At 43.3% G+C, this 16,408-nt stretch overlaps 1 protein-coding gene across 6 annotated transcripts in view; it reads right to left on the reverse strand.

The window, feature by feature from the left end:
• Positions 1-16,408, reverse strand: part of PIGO (phosphatidylinositol glycan anchor biosynthesis class O) — a 44,818-nt gene that overhangs the window by 10,227 nt on the left and 18,183 nt on the right. For 4 of the 6 annotated variants that reach the window (XM_078773040.1, XM_068108575.2, XM_078773042.1 and 1 more), the window contains exons 9-10: positions 2,613-2,816; positions 2,290-2,507 (exon numbers count right to left, since the gene is read on the reverse strand). In XM_078773040.1, coding sequence (XP_078629166.1) covers positions 2,290-2,507; positions 2,613-2,816 — 422 coding nt within the window. Of the gene's footprint in view, positions 1-2,289; positions 2,508-2,612; positions 2,817-3,050; positions 3,149-16,408 lie in introns of all 6 variants that reach the window. The other 2 variants (XR_013622636.1, XR_013622637.1) reach the window with 2 other exon arrangements.

Genomic DNA, 16,408 nt, shown 5'->3' on the forward strand with positions numbered 1-16,408 from the left:
TGCGTTCCCCACTTTTGATTACATATAAAAAGGTTAGTCAAAAAAACATTTTAAAATGTGCCCATAATTGCATTTGTTGGTACTTGACCTTTTGATCCCTCCACAAGGGCAGGGCCAACACTGATACTGCTCTTGCACCTTCAGGCCATGTGGTGATCATAACTACCAAATTTGGTGAATTTCTGCACAACCTTTTATGAGGAGATAGCGTGATGGGAAGACGGAACCGATTACAATATCCCCCCATTTTTTTTTTTTCTTTTCAAAAAGCATGGGGATAAACATGGCAATGAAATCGCCAATCTGTGTTAATAATTAAACGATGATAAAATATAACCAATCTGTGTTTTAATAAAATTCAACTATGATAAGATATAATCAGTCTGTTATTAATTTAACTAAGGTAAAATATAACCAACCTGTGTTATTAATTTAACTAAGATAAAATATAACCAATCTGTTATTAATTTTACTAAGTTAAAATATAACGAGCCTGCGTTATTAATTTCATTATGATAAAATATAAGCAACCTGTGTTATTTATTTAACTAAGATAAAATAGAACCAACCTGTTATTAATTTAACTATGATAAAATATAACCAACCTGTTATTAATTTTACTAAGTTAAAATATAACGAGTCTGTGTTATTAATTTCATTATGATAAAATATAAGCAACCTGTGTTATTTATTTAACTAAGATAAAATATAACGAACCTGCGTTATTAATTTCATTATGATAAAATATAACCAACTTGTGTTATTAATTTAACTATGATAAAATATAACCAACCTGTTATTAATTTAACTATGATAAAATATAACCAACCTGTGTTATTAATTTTACTAAGATAAAATATAACCAACCTGTTATTAATTTAACCAAGATAAAATATAACCAACCTGTGTTATTAATTTAACTAAGATTTAAAAAACCAATCTGTTATTAATTTAACTAAGATAAAATATAACCAACCTGTGTTATTAATTTAACTAAGATAAAATATAACCAACCTGTTATTAACTTAACCAAGATAAAATATAACCAACCTGGGTTATTAATTTAACTAAGATAAAATATAACCAACCTGTGTTATTAATTTAACTAAGATAAAATATAACCAACCTGTTATTAATTTAACTAAGATTAAATATAACCAACCTGTTATTAATTTAACCAAGATAAAATATAACCAACATGTGTTATTAATTTAACTAACATAAAATATAACCAATCTGTTATTAATTAAACTAAGATAAAATATAAGCAACCTGTTATTAATTTTACGAAGTTAAAATATAACGAGCCTGCGTTATTAATTTCATGATGATAAAATATAAGCAACCTGTGTTATTTATTTAACAAAGATAAAATATAACCAACCTGTGTTATTAATTTAACTAAGATAAAATATAACCAACCTGTGTTATTAATTTAACTAAGATAAAATATAACCAACCTGTTATTAATTTAACCAAGATAAAATATAACCAACCTGTGTTATTAATTTAACTAAGATAAAATATAACCAACCTCTGTTATTAATTTAACTAAGATAAAATATAACCAACCTGTTATTAATTTAACCAAGATAAAATATAACCAACCTGTTATTAATTTAACCAAGATAAAATATAACCAACCTGTTATTAATTTAACTAAAGATAAAATATAACCAACCTGTGTTATTAATTGAACTATGATAAATATAACGAACCTGTATTATTAATTTTATTATGATAAAATATAACCAACGTATGTTATTAATTTAACTAAGATAAAATATAAACATGGTAATAAAATCATAATAATTTGTATACATGACGTATAAATCACCAACCTGTTATTAACGTAACTAAGATAAAATATTTATATACATACATCTGTTATTGATGTAATTATCAAGTCACTGCTCAGCACCACCTTTTGTACAGTATGGTATACATTCTGGCATGCCTAAGAATGTTTAAGACAACAAACAAAGTTGATTGTATGGCATACAAGAGAGCTGGCTGACCTAACAAGATTAAAACACAAGGTGAATGTTGTCATAGGTAAGCTTTGTTTGTTGTCTTAAACTATCCCTTGATTCAGAAGGAAAATCACACAAGTACGCAGATTTATGTAGACAATAATTAGATAAACAATCACTACAAGCATGCAAGAAGCAAAATGTGATCTTTGATTTAGGAGACGGCAGAAACCTAACTGATCATTGAGGAATTTCATACCTTTTAAAAACAGGATGTCATTGAAACGAATAATGAACAGGACCAACTATGCCTCACCTGTAAACCCTGCAGTAGCAAGAAAGATGCAGCAAGACGCAGAAGCGCAACACTCAAGCCACCCGGTTGATCACGCAGACCCATTTCCATTTTGGGTTCCGACTCACGCTGCTCATTCACAAGCCCGTTGACCGTTTGACCCTTACGTCCCACTGCCAGCCAATCACCGTCCCAGACTCCGCGCATGAATGGCCAGGTGAGTAAAAGAGGTAGGGCCACTGCAGTGCAAGGTGGGGGAGGTGGAAATGTGCAGTCAATGATCAGAGCCAGCGTTAAAATAAATAAATAAATACAAGCACAGTGGAAACACTTAAAAGCCATACCAGCAAAGATTGCCTGAGAAGAAAAGGTGTTCATGACAACCAAAAGGCCAGGAAGCATGTTTGTGCTGTGGTCTCCATGGAAGCCCACAAAGGCGGCATTCCACTGCAGGGCAGGGAAGGTTGGTTGATGGCCGGTGGAGTAAAAAAAGCGCGTTGATGCCAAGATCCAGGCAACTACACTGAGCAGAGGCACTCTGCGGGCATCTGCACAAACAGATCGTTTTATCATAACTATCATAACGAGCGAGGTTTCAGCTATTTTACGAAATGCATTTTTTTAACTAAAGCTGAGAAATACCAGCGGCATTAAATTCCAAACCCCTCCACATGTGTGTTAATGTTGAGAAAGAGTTGAGAAACAGGAAGAGGTTTCAAATGCAAATATAACAACCAAAATTATTCAGAAAAGATGAAAGGGGATCTAAAGGTCAAACGAACCACACTCTGTCTTCTACCACCTCCTTTCTGGTCTTGCACCCACCGTTCTCTCCACGCTTTGTCCACCCTCCTCCTCCTCCACCTCCACTCACAGGTTTCTGCAGCCACAATCAACCACTTTCTGGTGAAACTACCTAAATCCAGGGTTACTGCTTACTTCCACTCATTCGCTACTCGCTCTCCCACTTGTGGAACCAATTTCCACATTCTCTTGGTTTTTCCAAGAGAAAATCTGGGGTACCACAACCAAATCTTGGTTTTCCCTCCAAATCCTCGAGACATCTGCTCACCACCATCTATCAAAGCCCACAAATTTCCATGATTTCCATCATGCCCAATCCAAAACAATGATCTTTTTACCCTCGTTAACCCCTTCCCCAACCCTGCCAAAAGCCCTCCTCCCTCCAAATTTCCAGTTTGTTTTTCCTGAGAGTATCCTTCTGTATCCATCTTGTCCACCCCATGCCTCCTCCCCTGTCCCCCATTGGTTGTCCAAGCCTGCCTCTATCGTGTCCTTCAACTTCGCTGTTGGTGCCCCCCCCTCCCATCTCTTTACTGTTCCTTTTCTCCTGAACCGTTCATGAGCCTTGACTGTGTATACAAAAAACAACTAAGGGAAAAGTGAGACACAAGATGGGAGTGAAATGCAACGAGTGTTGCGCTCGCCCGAGGCTCGGACCACAAATTCTGTGCCTTGAAATGCGATTTTAAAATCCCGATTGTAATGAATGTGTTTCAAATTGGATGTGAATTTTCATTTATATCCACAACTACAACATTTTACAGACAGAAAACAGAGGATTAAAAATTAATAAAAACAGCTGCGAAAAGATGGATTTTAAGAGAAGTTTACAAACAGGTATGGTTCAGACTGTGCGGATTTTGAAAGGCAATCAATTCCACAATTCAGAAGCACATCTGAAAAATGTTTGAATGCCATTTAGATCTTCATCTTAGCTCAAGTGCCATGTTTGTTTTAGCACCTTAACCATAATTTAACATTTTAACATTTTCAATCCTGCCCAGAGTTAGGTCCACATAGTGATGCTGAGATTTAACTGGAACTAAACATAGGGGCAATACCCCTGGCGCTCACCTGGTAGAATAAACAGTATACTGCACCGACGAAAGGTATTTTAAACCAATGTCAATGGGTGCTGGAAGACAGGGCAGCATGTGGAATCATTCTAACATAATCAATCATATCACGGGTGATCAAGGTTTTGGTGAAGTTTCATAGAAATATTGTGTGTAGTTTCTGAGGAAAAAGCAAATTCCTATTTTGAAGGGTCAAACATGGATCCACTTTGACCCCGAGTAAACCCCCTTAAACCCCGATTTTTTTTTTTAAATGCCATGAACAAACTTTAGTTAAAACATAAATATTATTTGTGCCAAATTTCGTCAAAATCAAATTTGGTCAGCGGTTTCAGAGAATAAGTTGCGAGTGTTTACGGACGGACTGAATGACGGACTGACTGACGACGCGCCATCACATAAGCTTCCCTGACCTTCGTTCCAGGTGAGCTAAAAACATAGAAGCAGAGGTCAGGTGGTGATTCTTAGATTTCATTTCGGGAATGAATTTCTTTTTTTGAAGGATGGATAAGGGGCCAAGGGTTCCGGTTATGGTTTTGAATTTGAGACAGGAACTGAGTAATAAATAGCCATGAGGTTCAATAAACTGGTCGATCCAGGCATCATCATCGTCGATAGCAGACAATGCTGACATTGAAATTCAGCAAAATTTTACCGACTATTTTATGTAAAGAGAAAACAATAAGGGTGTGCAAGCCGTGATTCACCCTAATGGCCCCTTTCCAGGCTGCATGATCCCTTGCTAGCACTCTTAGTCCTTTAACTCTGAAATCATCTCAGCAACTCATCTCATGTTCTCCTCGGATGGCCTCTAGCTCCCCTTCCATTCACATTCATATTTATACACCTCTTTACACAGCTGCCCTCCCACATCCTTTCCACGTGTCCGAACGACCTCAACCTCCCCTTACGCATAACCTCACTAGTGCGCTCTATACCTAATCTATCTCTTAATTCTACATTTGGTTACCTACCCTTCAGTGTCACATGACACATCCATCTCACCGTTCTCATTTCATTTCGTTCACACCTCCGTTCATCCTTCTTTTTGATCGCCCAGGTTTCACTGCCAGACAACATCGCACTTCGAACGCAAGCTGCATACAGGTTTCCCTTTAGTTGGAGAGAGATCCCCCTTGATGTCAATAGGGGTAACTACTCACTAAACGTCCTCCAACCACTTCTAATTCTTACAATCACTGCTGCCTCTGCACCACCACCTGCAGCAATAATATCACCAAGATAACAAACAATGTATCAACATTCCAGGGATATGTCCCCATAAACTAACCTTTCCACTGACTGGTGCCACTTGTTTACGAATTGATTCGATTTTGGTGAAAATCTGGATCCGGATCTGATAGTATTTTTTATTTTTTAAGTGAGTCTTCACCATTGAGAGATAGGACCAAACACAATATATAGCACTGTATCTCAAAAAGTTGTGGACGAGTTAAGGCAAAATTAGGTGGATGATTTGGGTCGGTGACGAGAACAAAACGATTCAATTTTGGACCATGTCGGATCCAGATGTGACCTATCAATGGGATACAAAACATAAACTGTTCACTCTGGCGGAGGTATGAGCTATAAGCAGACCTGTGCATTTACCAGTTTATCCAGTGAACTTTTTTTAGGTGGTAAATGTTTTTGTTGCTTGTTTAAATGACTAGTACACCCACTCCGTATGGGAGCAACAAGACTGAAGGGTCATGGCATTATCCTTTCTGGGATATATAGATTACAGTAGATCTAGGCTCATACAATGCCTCAAAAACGTCAGGGGAAACTGTTGACAAGGAACGGCTTGTTTGGCAAGCGCCTGGCTAGCTGCTTGGTAATTGAACACACACTTGGTTTCCTCCCTTCCAGTTTCGTGTTAAACAGTAGTAGCGACTGTTTCAAATCATACATGTTTGTGGTTTATAATAACACAGCACAATAAGCTATTTATACACATTAACACGGCGTTTGTCCAAGGTGGAAACCCCTTGTGGAGTTTTTAGTATTAATATTGTTTTGTAATAACATTTATATTATACTATTATCTTTAGTGAATGAATGTATATTCATTCAATGTATATTAATGTACATTCAATGTATATTCATTCATATCTTTAGTGTTGTTATTACTTTTGCTATTAGAAGCAGATTTGGAAAAATGCCATGTCAAAGCTATCTTCAAACGGATATACACCTCAACACGCAACCCCCTTGATGGGGAAAACCCCCTTTGGGGGGGGGGGGGGTGGGGGGGGGGGAAGTTAAATTGTTACATCCTCCATCATGTGACCCTTAGTCTCCCTGTAAGTAACGACCAAATGTATGGCGGTCAAAAAATCAGTCAGATATTCAGACACCAAATTGCATATTTTAGTATGATGATGATGATTATGATGATGGAACTGTACATGATGTAATGGAGCAATTCATTACTTCTGCCACTGAAGGTGGATAGACGTTGTGTTTTCACCCCTGTTTGTTACATGCAAAATCGAAGATTTGCATGCACTGCATATTATTGGTTGGTTTGGTCTGTTATTGTCTGTCTATTGCCTACAGGTTGCATTTTTACTCCGATCTTCATGAAACATAACCACATGGTAGAGGTAGAGAGACACGCTGGAAGCCAATTGTTTTTGAGGACAATAGGTCAAAGGTCAAGGTTACATTCACCAAGACCCTCGAGATCGCAAGGGCCCTTCAGACACCCTGGACCCTCAAGACCCTTCGAACCCTGTAGACATGTTAGATATTCTGTCTTGGAGCCTTCTGCAATAACAATTTAGGGTCATAGGTCATAATCAAAAGGCTCCCCTTTTGTAAAACACCTAAGTTCCAAGCTATGAAGGCCCAAAATATAAATAATTAATTACATTTTTCTTTCATCACGATCTGCTCATTTTGGGTAGTGGCATCGGGAAAAGTCCCACGTGGCCAGAGAAAAGTATCAGATTGAAACTTACACAGCTTATTTGTACGTATGTGCAGTATATGTCGATATAATTTGGGCAAAATTAGTCAAGGTCAATTCCACCCAAAACATGTAAAACACCTATTAGGCAGCAATTAGAAAACGTATCAACCAAATTTGTTACGCACAGCATTCCATCATGCAAAACACTCCATGGGTCAAATTCTCCAAATTACCAAATTGCTGTTTCCATGGCAACTATTGCTTATTCGGATTTCCCAAGTATTGTGCAATGCACGACATCTCAAAAAGTTACAGATTCGGATGAAATTTGGTGGAGAGGTCGGGTGTGTGACGATGACGAATTGATTAGATTTTGGTGAAGATCCGGATCCAGATATGAGCACTTTTTTAAGTGATTCTTTATAATTGAGAGATAGGGCCAAAAATTATACATCACATGATATTTCAAAAAGTTTTGGACGAGTTATGACAAAACTTGGTGGATAAGTTGGTTAGGTGACAAGAACAAGCCATTTAGATGTTGGTTCAAGTCCGGATCTAGATCCAGACTATCATTGGATACAAAACGTAAACTGTTCAGCCTGGCAGAGGTAAATGCTGTACGAGTGCCGTTCTAGTTATTTTTATTTTAGGTGGAGAAAGAACATTGTAAAGAAACGACCAGAAGTGATGGAACTGGATCAAGTAAAGAAGCCAACTTCACAGTTCCTGATGATTGCCGGGACTGCATCTACACAGGCAAGTAAGAAATGATCCAAACAGGAAGAAGTATTACAGTAACTGGTGTGGATGAAAGCATAGGATCCAGAGGATGTTTGTTCAGTGCACTACAAATATATAATATTGTTGCGGATCTCGGCGTCGGCCTTTCCCCTTAACAAGGGGGGATTAGTCCCCTTGTCTTTTACTAGCTGACGGGATCCGGGGCTATGACGTCACTTCCAGTCAGCGTTGGGTAGGGTCATAGGACTAATCACTAATACCTAATTACCATAGCCGCCCAGGAAGCAAGGAAATAAACCCCGCCCGAATCACGGTTGTAGGTGGAAACGCCGAGCGATAGCGAACCGTGATCTGAGCCGTTAACAAGGACTAAACCCGATCTGAGCGGTTCCGAACCGTGCCACGCTTACCCAATGGAGGAAAACACTGATATGGTCGAATTAGGAAGAAACAAGGAATAACAATTGGTTTATTTACAATTTGTACAGGAAGGAGAAGAAGAACACACAGTGCAGCTTAATACAGTCTTAACTTATCCCAGTACACGGGCCCGTTTCACACTCAGACACTCACACGGGGATTGCAGATGGTCAGGTTGATGGTCCAGGGATGATGGCGTCCAGGCAGTTCGCTCCGGTCCCCGACTCGTACTGCGAAGAGATGGTCAGGGCGGCAGAAGCTCCCCGCGGGTTGTTGACGTGGATCGGACAATTACGGGGTTAAATGCGGGGCGAAAGGTAGGGCTGGCTGGGCGGTTACTAGTGACCACGGTCGCTTACGTAATAAATGAACCGGGCTTTATATGTGCTCCCAATATAGTTCACTGGCAAAGCGCCTCTCCCGCAGGAGTCCTCTCACAGAGCGCAAATCGGCCAAGTCCTTTTACAGTGCGCGTATCCTCTGCAAGTTCTCTTCACGAAGCGCGATTCTTTGCAGACCTCTCACAAAGCCCCTCGCTCATCAGTCCTCCAGGTCCGTCTTCCTCATACGAGTGCTGTTGCGTCAGTCCTCCTCATACGAGCGCTGTTGCGTCAGTCCTCCTCATACGAGTGCTGTTGCGTCAGTCCTCCTCATACGAGCGCTGTTGCGGCAGTCCTTTCAAGGGCTTTGTGCGCACGCTTATATAGCCTTTTCAGCGAACCTTCAAGCACTTGCTAGATGCGCCCTTACCACGCCCTCTTAAGCCATGCCCACCGAGCCCTGGTTGGTGGTTGCCCTTACCATCACCGCCTTCTGACGTGCTGCTTGATGCGGCCACACCTCGTCCTCGCGCTCCTCCCCCTTTCCAGGCCTACCTCGTGGCATTTGACTGGTTTCAAGCAAAAACCCAAGGGCAGCGAACGCTGCTGGCAAACGAGGTGGATTAGCCGAATCAGGGCGCAGGATGGATGCTGCCCAACGAGGTAGATTGGAGGGTGGCCGCAAAATGAACGGGACCGAAGCTTATTATTTCGTTACACAACGCAGATGTCACTAGGGAAATGGCCTACTCTTACACATACTATGACATAACTAATGTTCTAAGGGGCCTACGTGTTGCTTGTGGACTAACTATGGGGGCAAACCTTTAACCTTTAATGATGTTATATTTACACTCTCAGAACCATAACAATATCTTATCCTGAAAGGCCGCAGCAAATTGTTTGGCTAGTGTTACGGACTCGGCCTTAATGATTGTTGTTATGAGTATTGTTGCTGGTTCGAAGTATTCTAGATATTATGCTTATTGTGACTTAAGGGAAAGGGTTGTTGTGAGTAAAAGATTTAAAAGCGCTCCTGGTAAAATGTGGCCGGAAATCCGGATCGAGACCGGAAGAGGTGGAGCGAAGAAAAGGAGGTGGGAGGAGATCGGAAAAAGGTGTGGTGGTGGAGACTCCGGGCCGAGCGTTCGACGTACAGTGCGAGGGAACCTTGCGTCCTTGAAAGGAAGTTCGGTCGATAAGAAATATCGCCGGAGTGCGGGGAGCCTGTGTCGCCGGATATTCTCAGTGAGGTCCCGGAGGATCCAGGCCATGAGAACCCGGGTTGGAGCAAAAGCCGTCCGCCATTTTGGCCACGCGAGCACCCTGCAGGGAACAGGCTTTCGTCGTGTCGGCTGGGCATTATTCCCTGGTGGATTGCCGGGAACGGCTGTGCCAGAAAGGGACACGTGAGAATTATACGGAGGCTTGCGGGTTGAACCGCAACGTGTACGTCGGAGCGCACCTTTGTGAGGTTCCTCGCCACCGCTGTGTTGCTGGGGGCTGAGCACGTGACCTCGGGGTCATCTCGCTCATCTACGCCTCAATTGACCACCGGGCCTTGACTCCCCGATCGCGGGAGCGCACAGAGACATTGGGACTTCGCCTTGGAGGGGAGCAGAGACATTGGGGGAGGTGCCGTGAGTGGAGACATTGGGGGAGGTGCCGTGAGTGGGGTTAAGGGGGCTTGTCAAGGATATTATCGTAAGATTTGAAAGTAGGGGTGATTGCCCCATTGCTGTATGGCTCTTTGTGTGTGATTTATAATATTGATTGCCCCATTGCTGTATGGCTCTTTGTGTGTGATTTACAATATTGATTGCCCCATTGCTGTATGGCTCTTTGTGTGTGATTTATAATATAGTCTGGTTTGCTTATAACTTGGTGTGGTTGCATCATTGGTTCGGCTGTTTCATTTGCTGGTTTCATTGAGGGACGTTATTTGCTGGGTTTCAACCAGGGATAACACATCTTTCTGCCGGGGACCCTCTCGGGGTTCGGAGGTCCACCGAGACCAGAGGTAAGGGGGGGGGGGGGGGGGGGCGTAACACCAGTAGTAGAGATTGTTCGTAGAAAAGGAGATTTAACTTTACTTTAAAGTTCATCAATAACAGCCAATAAAGCCTTCATATTTGAGGAATCCATTTCAAACAAGGTACAGTTATACAAGGCCTTTATTTTAGAATGCGATTTAGTGGAATGGAACTACAGCTGTTTTGAAAGTTCTGTGACATTTATTGTATGTTCTTTCAAATTTGTGATCATGGTATTTTAGTGAATACATATCGGCAGCAAACCATCGAGAGTGCTTGCCATTTTGGGGGAAATCGAGTGGTAAGTGGAGCAAATTGATTTAGGTTTGAAAATGTGGTTATAAATCGAGACAAATTGTTGAGTTTCATCAAATTGTTCAAATGGAAAGCCGAAATGAAATCAGGTCATTTCTTGCTGAAATGATGAATATTAAAGGAATCAAGGTTACAGTTTGTTCTTGGCTGCAAGACAAACCAAGATGACCTTTCACCCAGATCGGTGGTGTGCTGTTGCTGTAAGTGGTGGCTTTTCCCACCTATACTTGTGCCAATGGCCTGTCTGATCACTTAAGAGAGCAAAGAAAAAAAAAGAGAAAAGTGACAAATTAACGGTCAGGAAAAGGGAACACCTTAAAACCGATGCCTGTCACCGGATCAACATCGAGGGGTAACATGAGGTCCAGAGCATGACCATGACCATGACAGAGAATGTGTTGCTAAAGATTGAAAATATGCACCAACTGGATAGCTAGATGGTATTCATAGAATACTTACCCTGGTGCGAGAGCAACTTGGTGCAAGCCAACTCTTCTGTTTTTGAAGGTTTTTTTTTTTTGATCCAATATGGCTGCCAGACCACGTGAGCAATAACATCATAAATTTATATTCTCTAATATAATTGTTGTGTCGATCACAAGCCAATAAATTTCAAACTGATCAGACTAAGCGTTGTCCCTGTCCAATTATGACGTCATGATTAAGGCACAAATGACATCATTGGTAACAACACTTATTCCCCATGCTGAGTTCTTCACAATGAGCCACGTTTCAATTTTTTCCATGGAGCGGATTTGGAGATGTAAAGGTGCAACGCTTTTCGGTTTTTACAAGATGGTGCCTGCACCACGTGACCTATAACGTCATACTTATGATACAATTATACAGGTGGAGGCGCTTCTATGGTCAAAATTTCGTTTCCGTCAGACCAAATGTTGCAGAGAAAACGAGAACAGCACTCGGTGGAGTGCATACCCCCACCAGGTTGAACAGTTTGTTTTGTATCCCAATGACAGGCAGGATCTGGATTCGGACCTGAACCAAAATCTAATCAGCTTGTTCTTGTCACCGAACCAACTCATCCACCTAGTTTAGTCATAACTCATCCATTACTTTTGTAAGCATCATGTTATATAGACGGCATTTAATATGGAATTTTTTTTTTGTGGGGGTGAACTTACTTTTCAAGATGACTTAGAACCAAAAGTTCATTGGAATTATGTTGAAATTATTCTAGATTTTGTTAATGTGACCTTTAAAAGAAACAAAAACCACATTTGACATTTCGAAAGAAATAAATTGATCCTTGAAAGTGATGTAAACTGATATCGAACTCAATTCATGGACAGTACTGTGTTAAACTTCTGTACGTTTTCCAGAAGTATCTCTTTATTTTGCACATTAGCCAAAAAAAATTTCAACAAAAACAAAAGCTAAATTATGACTGGGATTACGGACAGTAAAATTACAGTTCAGTACTTTGTGTGACCCCCACGAGCATTCAGGAGAGCACGTACACGTCGAGGCATGCTGTTCACGAGATTTGCCAAGGTTTGGACAGGAATCGCTTGCCATGCATTGACAATAGTCTGCTGCAATTCACGCACAGAGGTAGGCTGCTGGTCCAAGTTGTCGATTTGACGCGTTAATTCTGCCCACAAGTTCTCTATCGGATTCATATCCGGGGACATGGCAGGCCACTCCATATGCTCTACACCACGGTCAGCAAGAAAGTGTTGGATCATGCGAGCACGATGAGGCCGTGCATTGTCATCTTGGAAGACAAAGTTTCCTTGAAAGGCTGCACGAGCAAATGGAGGCGACGTTTCTTCCAGATTCCAGAATGACCCTGTACTTGAACTGGTTCAGGTTTCCATTCAGAACAACCAGGTCAGTTTTGCCCCCTGCATGAAAAGCAGCCCAAATGGTCACCCCACCACCTCCAGCTTGGACTCTTGGCACTATACAATCTTCGTTGTGGGCTTCATGCACTTGGCTGCGCACTCGGACGCGGCCATCTTGACGATAGACCAGAAATCTAGACTCGTCACTGAAGGTCACGTGATTCCAGTGTCCTGGCTGCCATTGACGGTGCTCTCTGGCCCACTGCAATCGGCGCTGGCTGTGTTGTCTGGTCAGGCGTGGCTTTCTCAGGGGACGCCTGGCACGATAGCCTGCTTGAACCAGTCGTTGGTTGACTAGCCTTCTGGATACAGGCACATTTGCCAGTTGCTGCCACTCAGCCCTAAGCCGATTAGCTGGCTTGGTACAGCCATTTGCAGACTAACCGGTGCAGCTGGTGATCATCTCTCCTTGTGGTTCTGCGTGGACGTCCTGGCCTCGGTATTGGAGTAGGGACACCCCTCTGAGCATTTCGTTTCATGATCTTTGACACCTGACCTTGAGTGATGCCATACTGCAGAGCAATAGCACGCTGTTTCATGCCAGAATTTCGTAAAGCCACCACTCCATGACAAACAGCATTGTCAAGTTGACGGACCATCTCCAGAGGAAGCGGCAATAACTTTTGTAGACGTGCAGCAGTTGTTTTCCACGAATACAGAACGCAACAACCCTTATATACCCGATTGTGAAGCCAATCGTCAAATGTACCTGTCCTTACATTTTGTCACGCCACCTGTGATATAATCCTGTTATTGACTTCTTGCTGCGAAAGACAATCAGTGACATGGTTCTTTCAACAAAGACATCACCGAAGGGTAAAATAAACTCACCAGATTGATATTGTTACGGACACGGCTTAAGATGTTATGATGGGCCGAGCGGAATGGCCGCCGTGTTCGCACAGTTTACCCGATTACCCCCAACTCACCCGATTCCACTCGAACGTTGGCCGAATCGCGCTACGCTAAATCAATGATGGAAAGGACACAACGGCTGGGATAAATGAAACGACACAAGGGGTACAGTTCTCAAGACCTCCGGAGGAGGATATAATTGGTGGTGGAGAAAAGGGGTAGATTACAAGGTAAGAGGTAAAGCACAGAAGAGATAGGCACTTAGACACAATCTTATCTATCCCAGACAGACCACAGACAAACGGAACAAGACTGACTTACACAGGGATTGATGGCAGGGAAGGACAGGCAGTCGATAGCACAAGGTGCACCTTGGCTCAGGGGCAGAATCAAACACGGTCCGGTCCAGAGATGCGGGGAGGTATTGCAGCGCTCGGAGGTGGCGTCCTTCTCTCTCCAAGCTGAGGGCGCATCTGACGTCACCTCCCTCTTCCTGCGCATGCTCAGCGGGGAGTGACACGCCCTCGGCTCGTTGGCCCCGCCCCAGATGGGATCGGTGCGCCGCTTCTATTGGGTGCGGGGGGTTACCGGGCTCCGCCCTTGACGAGGAGCTGACAATGAGCCCCTACGTGGTAACCCCGTCGAGCACATGCTCGATGGCGGCTCGTTGGAAAGGCTTGGTGCCCTTTCAACACCCCCTACCAACCAAGCCGGAGTGAGGACGCACACTCCCCGCGCCGCCGCCGCTGTTGTTGTTGTTGTTGTTGTACCATGAGGAAGAGCTGCGGGGAGGTATTGGGAGGTCCTAAACTTCCTAACGGTGCCATACAATCACATTCTGGTGCAACGAAGAGTCAGAATTAATGGAAACGAGTCCTTAACTGACATAGACTAAGAATAACTAGCAAGATGTCCTATAGTTGTCTACGTGAGATGCGGTGGACCTGGATGCGACATTTAATGGGGGAAATAGGGGGAGGTCGGGTCTACAGAGTGTTGTTTACAGGAAATGGGACTAAGGAATGGGGGATTGGGGATAGTTGGGAAGTATTGGGGAAATAGGGGAATATTTACAAGCGAATATGGATGGATGCCAATCTCATATCCGCAACATTGCACCCTTCTCTACCTCGGGGCGTCCCGACCCGATAAATTTTTACCTACGTTAGTGTGGCACTCAGATGTAGTTCCCTCTACTATTAACTCAACCCTGAGTGCGACAGTTTTACAGATGTTCACAAATGAGTAAATATGTCCCCCTGCAACGTTGCACCCTTCTCCTAACAGAAACACACCCACAGGATAACCGAATCGCGGAAAGCATCCTCAAACTAAACATACAGCCGGTAGGGAGCATCATTTACACAAGACTGATATTTACACTACGATCCAGGACCTGTTCTTTGAGGAACACATGCAGATGTTATGCATAGAGAGAGAGCACGCATGCCAGCATCGCTACACCAACCCACGAGTGCCCTGTGGCCCTACGGCCTTTAATAATGTGCAGAGCACCCCATCCAAGCACCAAAAGCACCACCCCATACACACAGTCAGCACCATCCGGTGCACCAATAAAGTGTTCATAGTCACCGGTGGTGTCGCAGCCGGCCGATGTTCTGCCGCTGGTCTTGCCTTCTCTTGGCCTTCTGGCTTCTTTAGAAATAAAGAAAGGCGCCAACCGCGTCCATTTCTGAATTGTGGCCGTCAGGGGGGCCAACTAAAAGTGGTTCACCTGTATGGCATAGGTGCCACGTTGACCCAGAGGTCCATCAACGGGTGGTGCTTGCCCGCAAAAGAACTGCGGTCCATTGTGGGCGGCCACAAAAATTGCGGTCCATATGGTGTATCGATCCAGGCAGCAAGCAGCGAAAGTACAGGCCCACAACTGCGGAGCCAGCACCTCTCTCTCCTCTCTCTCCGCCCCAAAGCCAGATCCTCGGAGGTGGGAGACAAAAGAAAACAAGTGAGTAAGGTGGTAAGGGCGCAGAAGTGCACGCAATATAAGGTAATGCACACTGGGGGCACATGGGAACCAGGTGAGACAGGTACGTTCCTACCGTACGCCCCCCCCCCCGCCCCACCAGGTAACCTACATTGCCCCTCCCTTACCCCTTACTGTATCCACAAAACACAACACTACCCATAAACATCTACTTTACACATCAACAAACGTCCCTACTGTCTTCCCCGTTCCTCCCATAAACCAAATTTGTCTTCTCTCCCTCCTAACCAATCAAATTTGCCATTTCCAACTCAACATCAAAATTTGCCATCTCCAACTCAACATCAAAATTTGCCATCACCAATTCATCATCAGTCCCTCCTAAGGAGGGAGAGATGGAATCACCCCAATGTCTCATCCACGTCGTGATGCGTCTCACAAATCCACACAGCAATTCTCCCTTCCTGCAACACAGAACAAAGAAAACACAGGTGTGGAGTCATCATTATCACCTCAGGTAAGTGGCTGCGTATGGTGCGACAGGTTCATCAATCCTAACTATTTCCTAAATGACTTTAACAACTTTACATTACCCGGGGTCTTTCCCTGCCAATCCATTGGCCAACTTACACTATGGGTTCTAAAAACCAATTCCCATTGACCAAACTGTGGTGCTTCTCAATTTGGGGTCTCACTCCCCCGATTCATCTCCCGGTGCCCTCGCACAATTTCTGGGCTGTGACGTGTAGCTCTCCCAGCAGGTCTACCCACCTGCACACCTCCACCACTGTAGTTGCCACCCGAGCTTACCTGCTCCTCACCCTAACCTAACTAACTGGGGAAGGC

Source organism: Myxine glutinosa, chromosome 2 (assembly GCF_964187855.1).
Source record: "Myxine glutinosa chromosome 2, kmMyxGlut1.1, whole genome shotgun sequence".
Lineage (NCBI taxonomy): Eukaryota > Metazoa > Chordata > Myxini > Myxiniformes > Myxinidae > Myxine > Myxine glutinosa.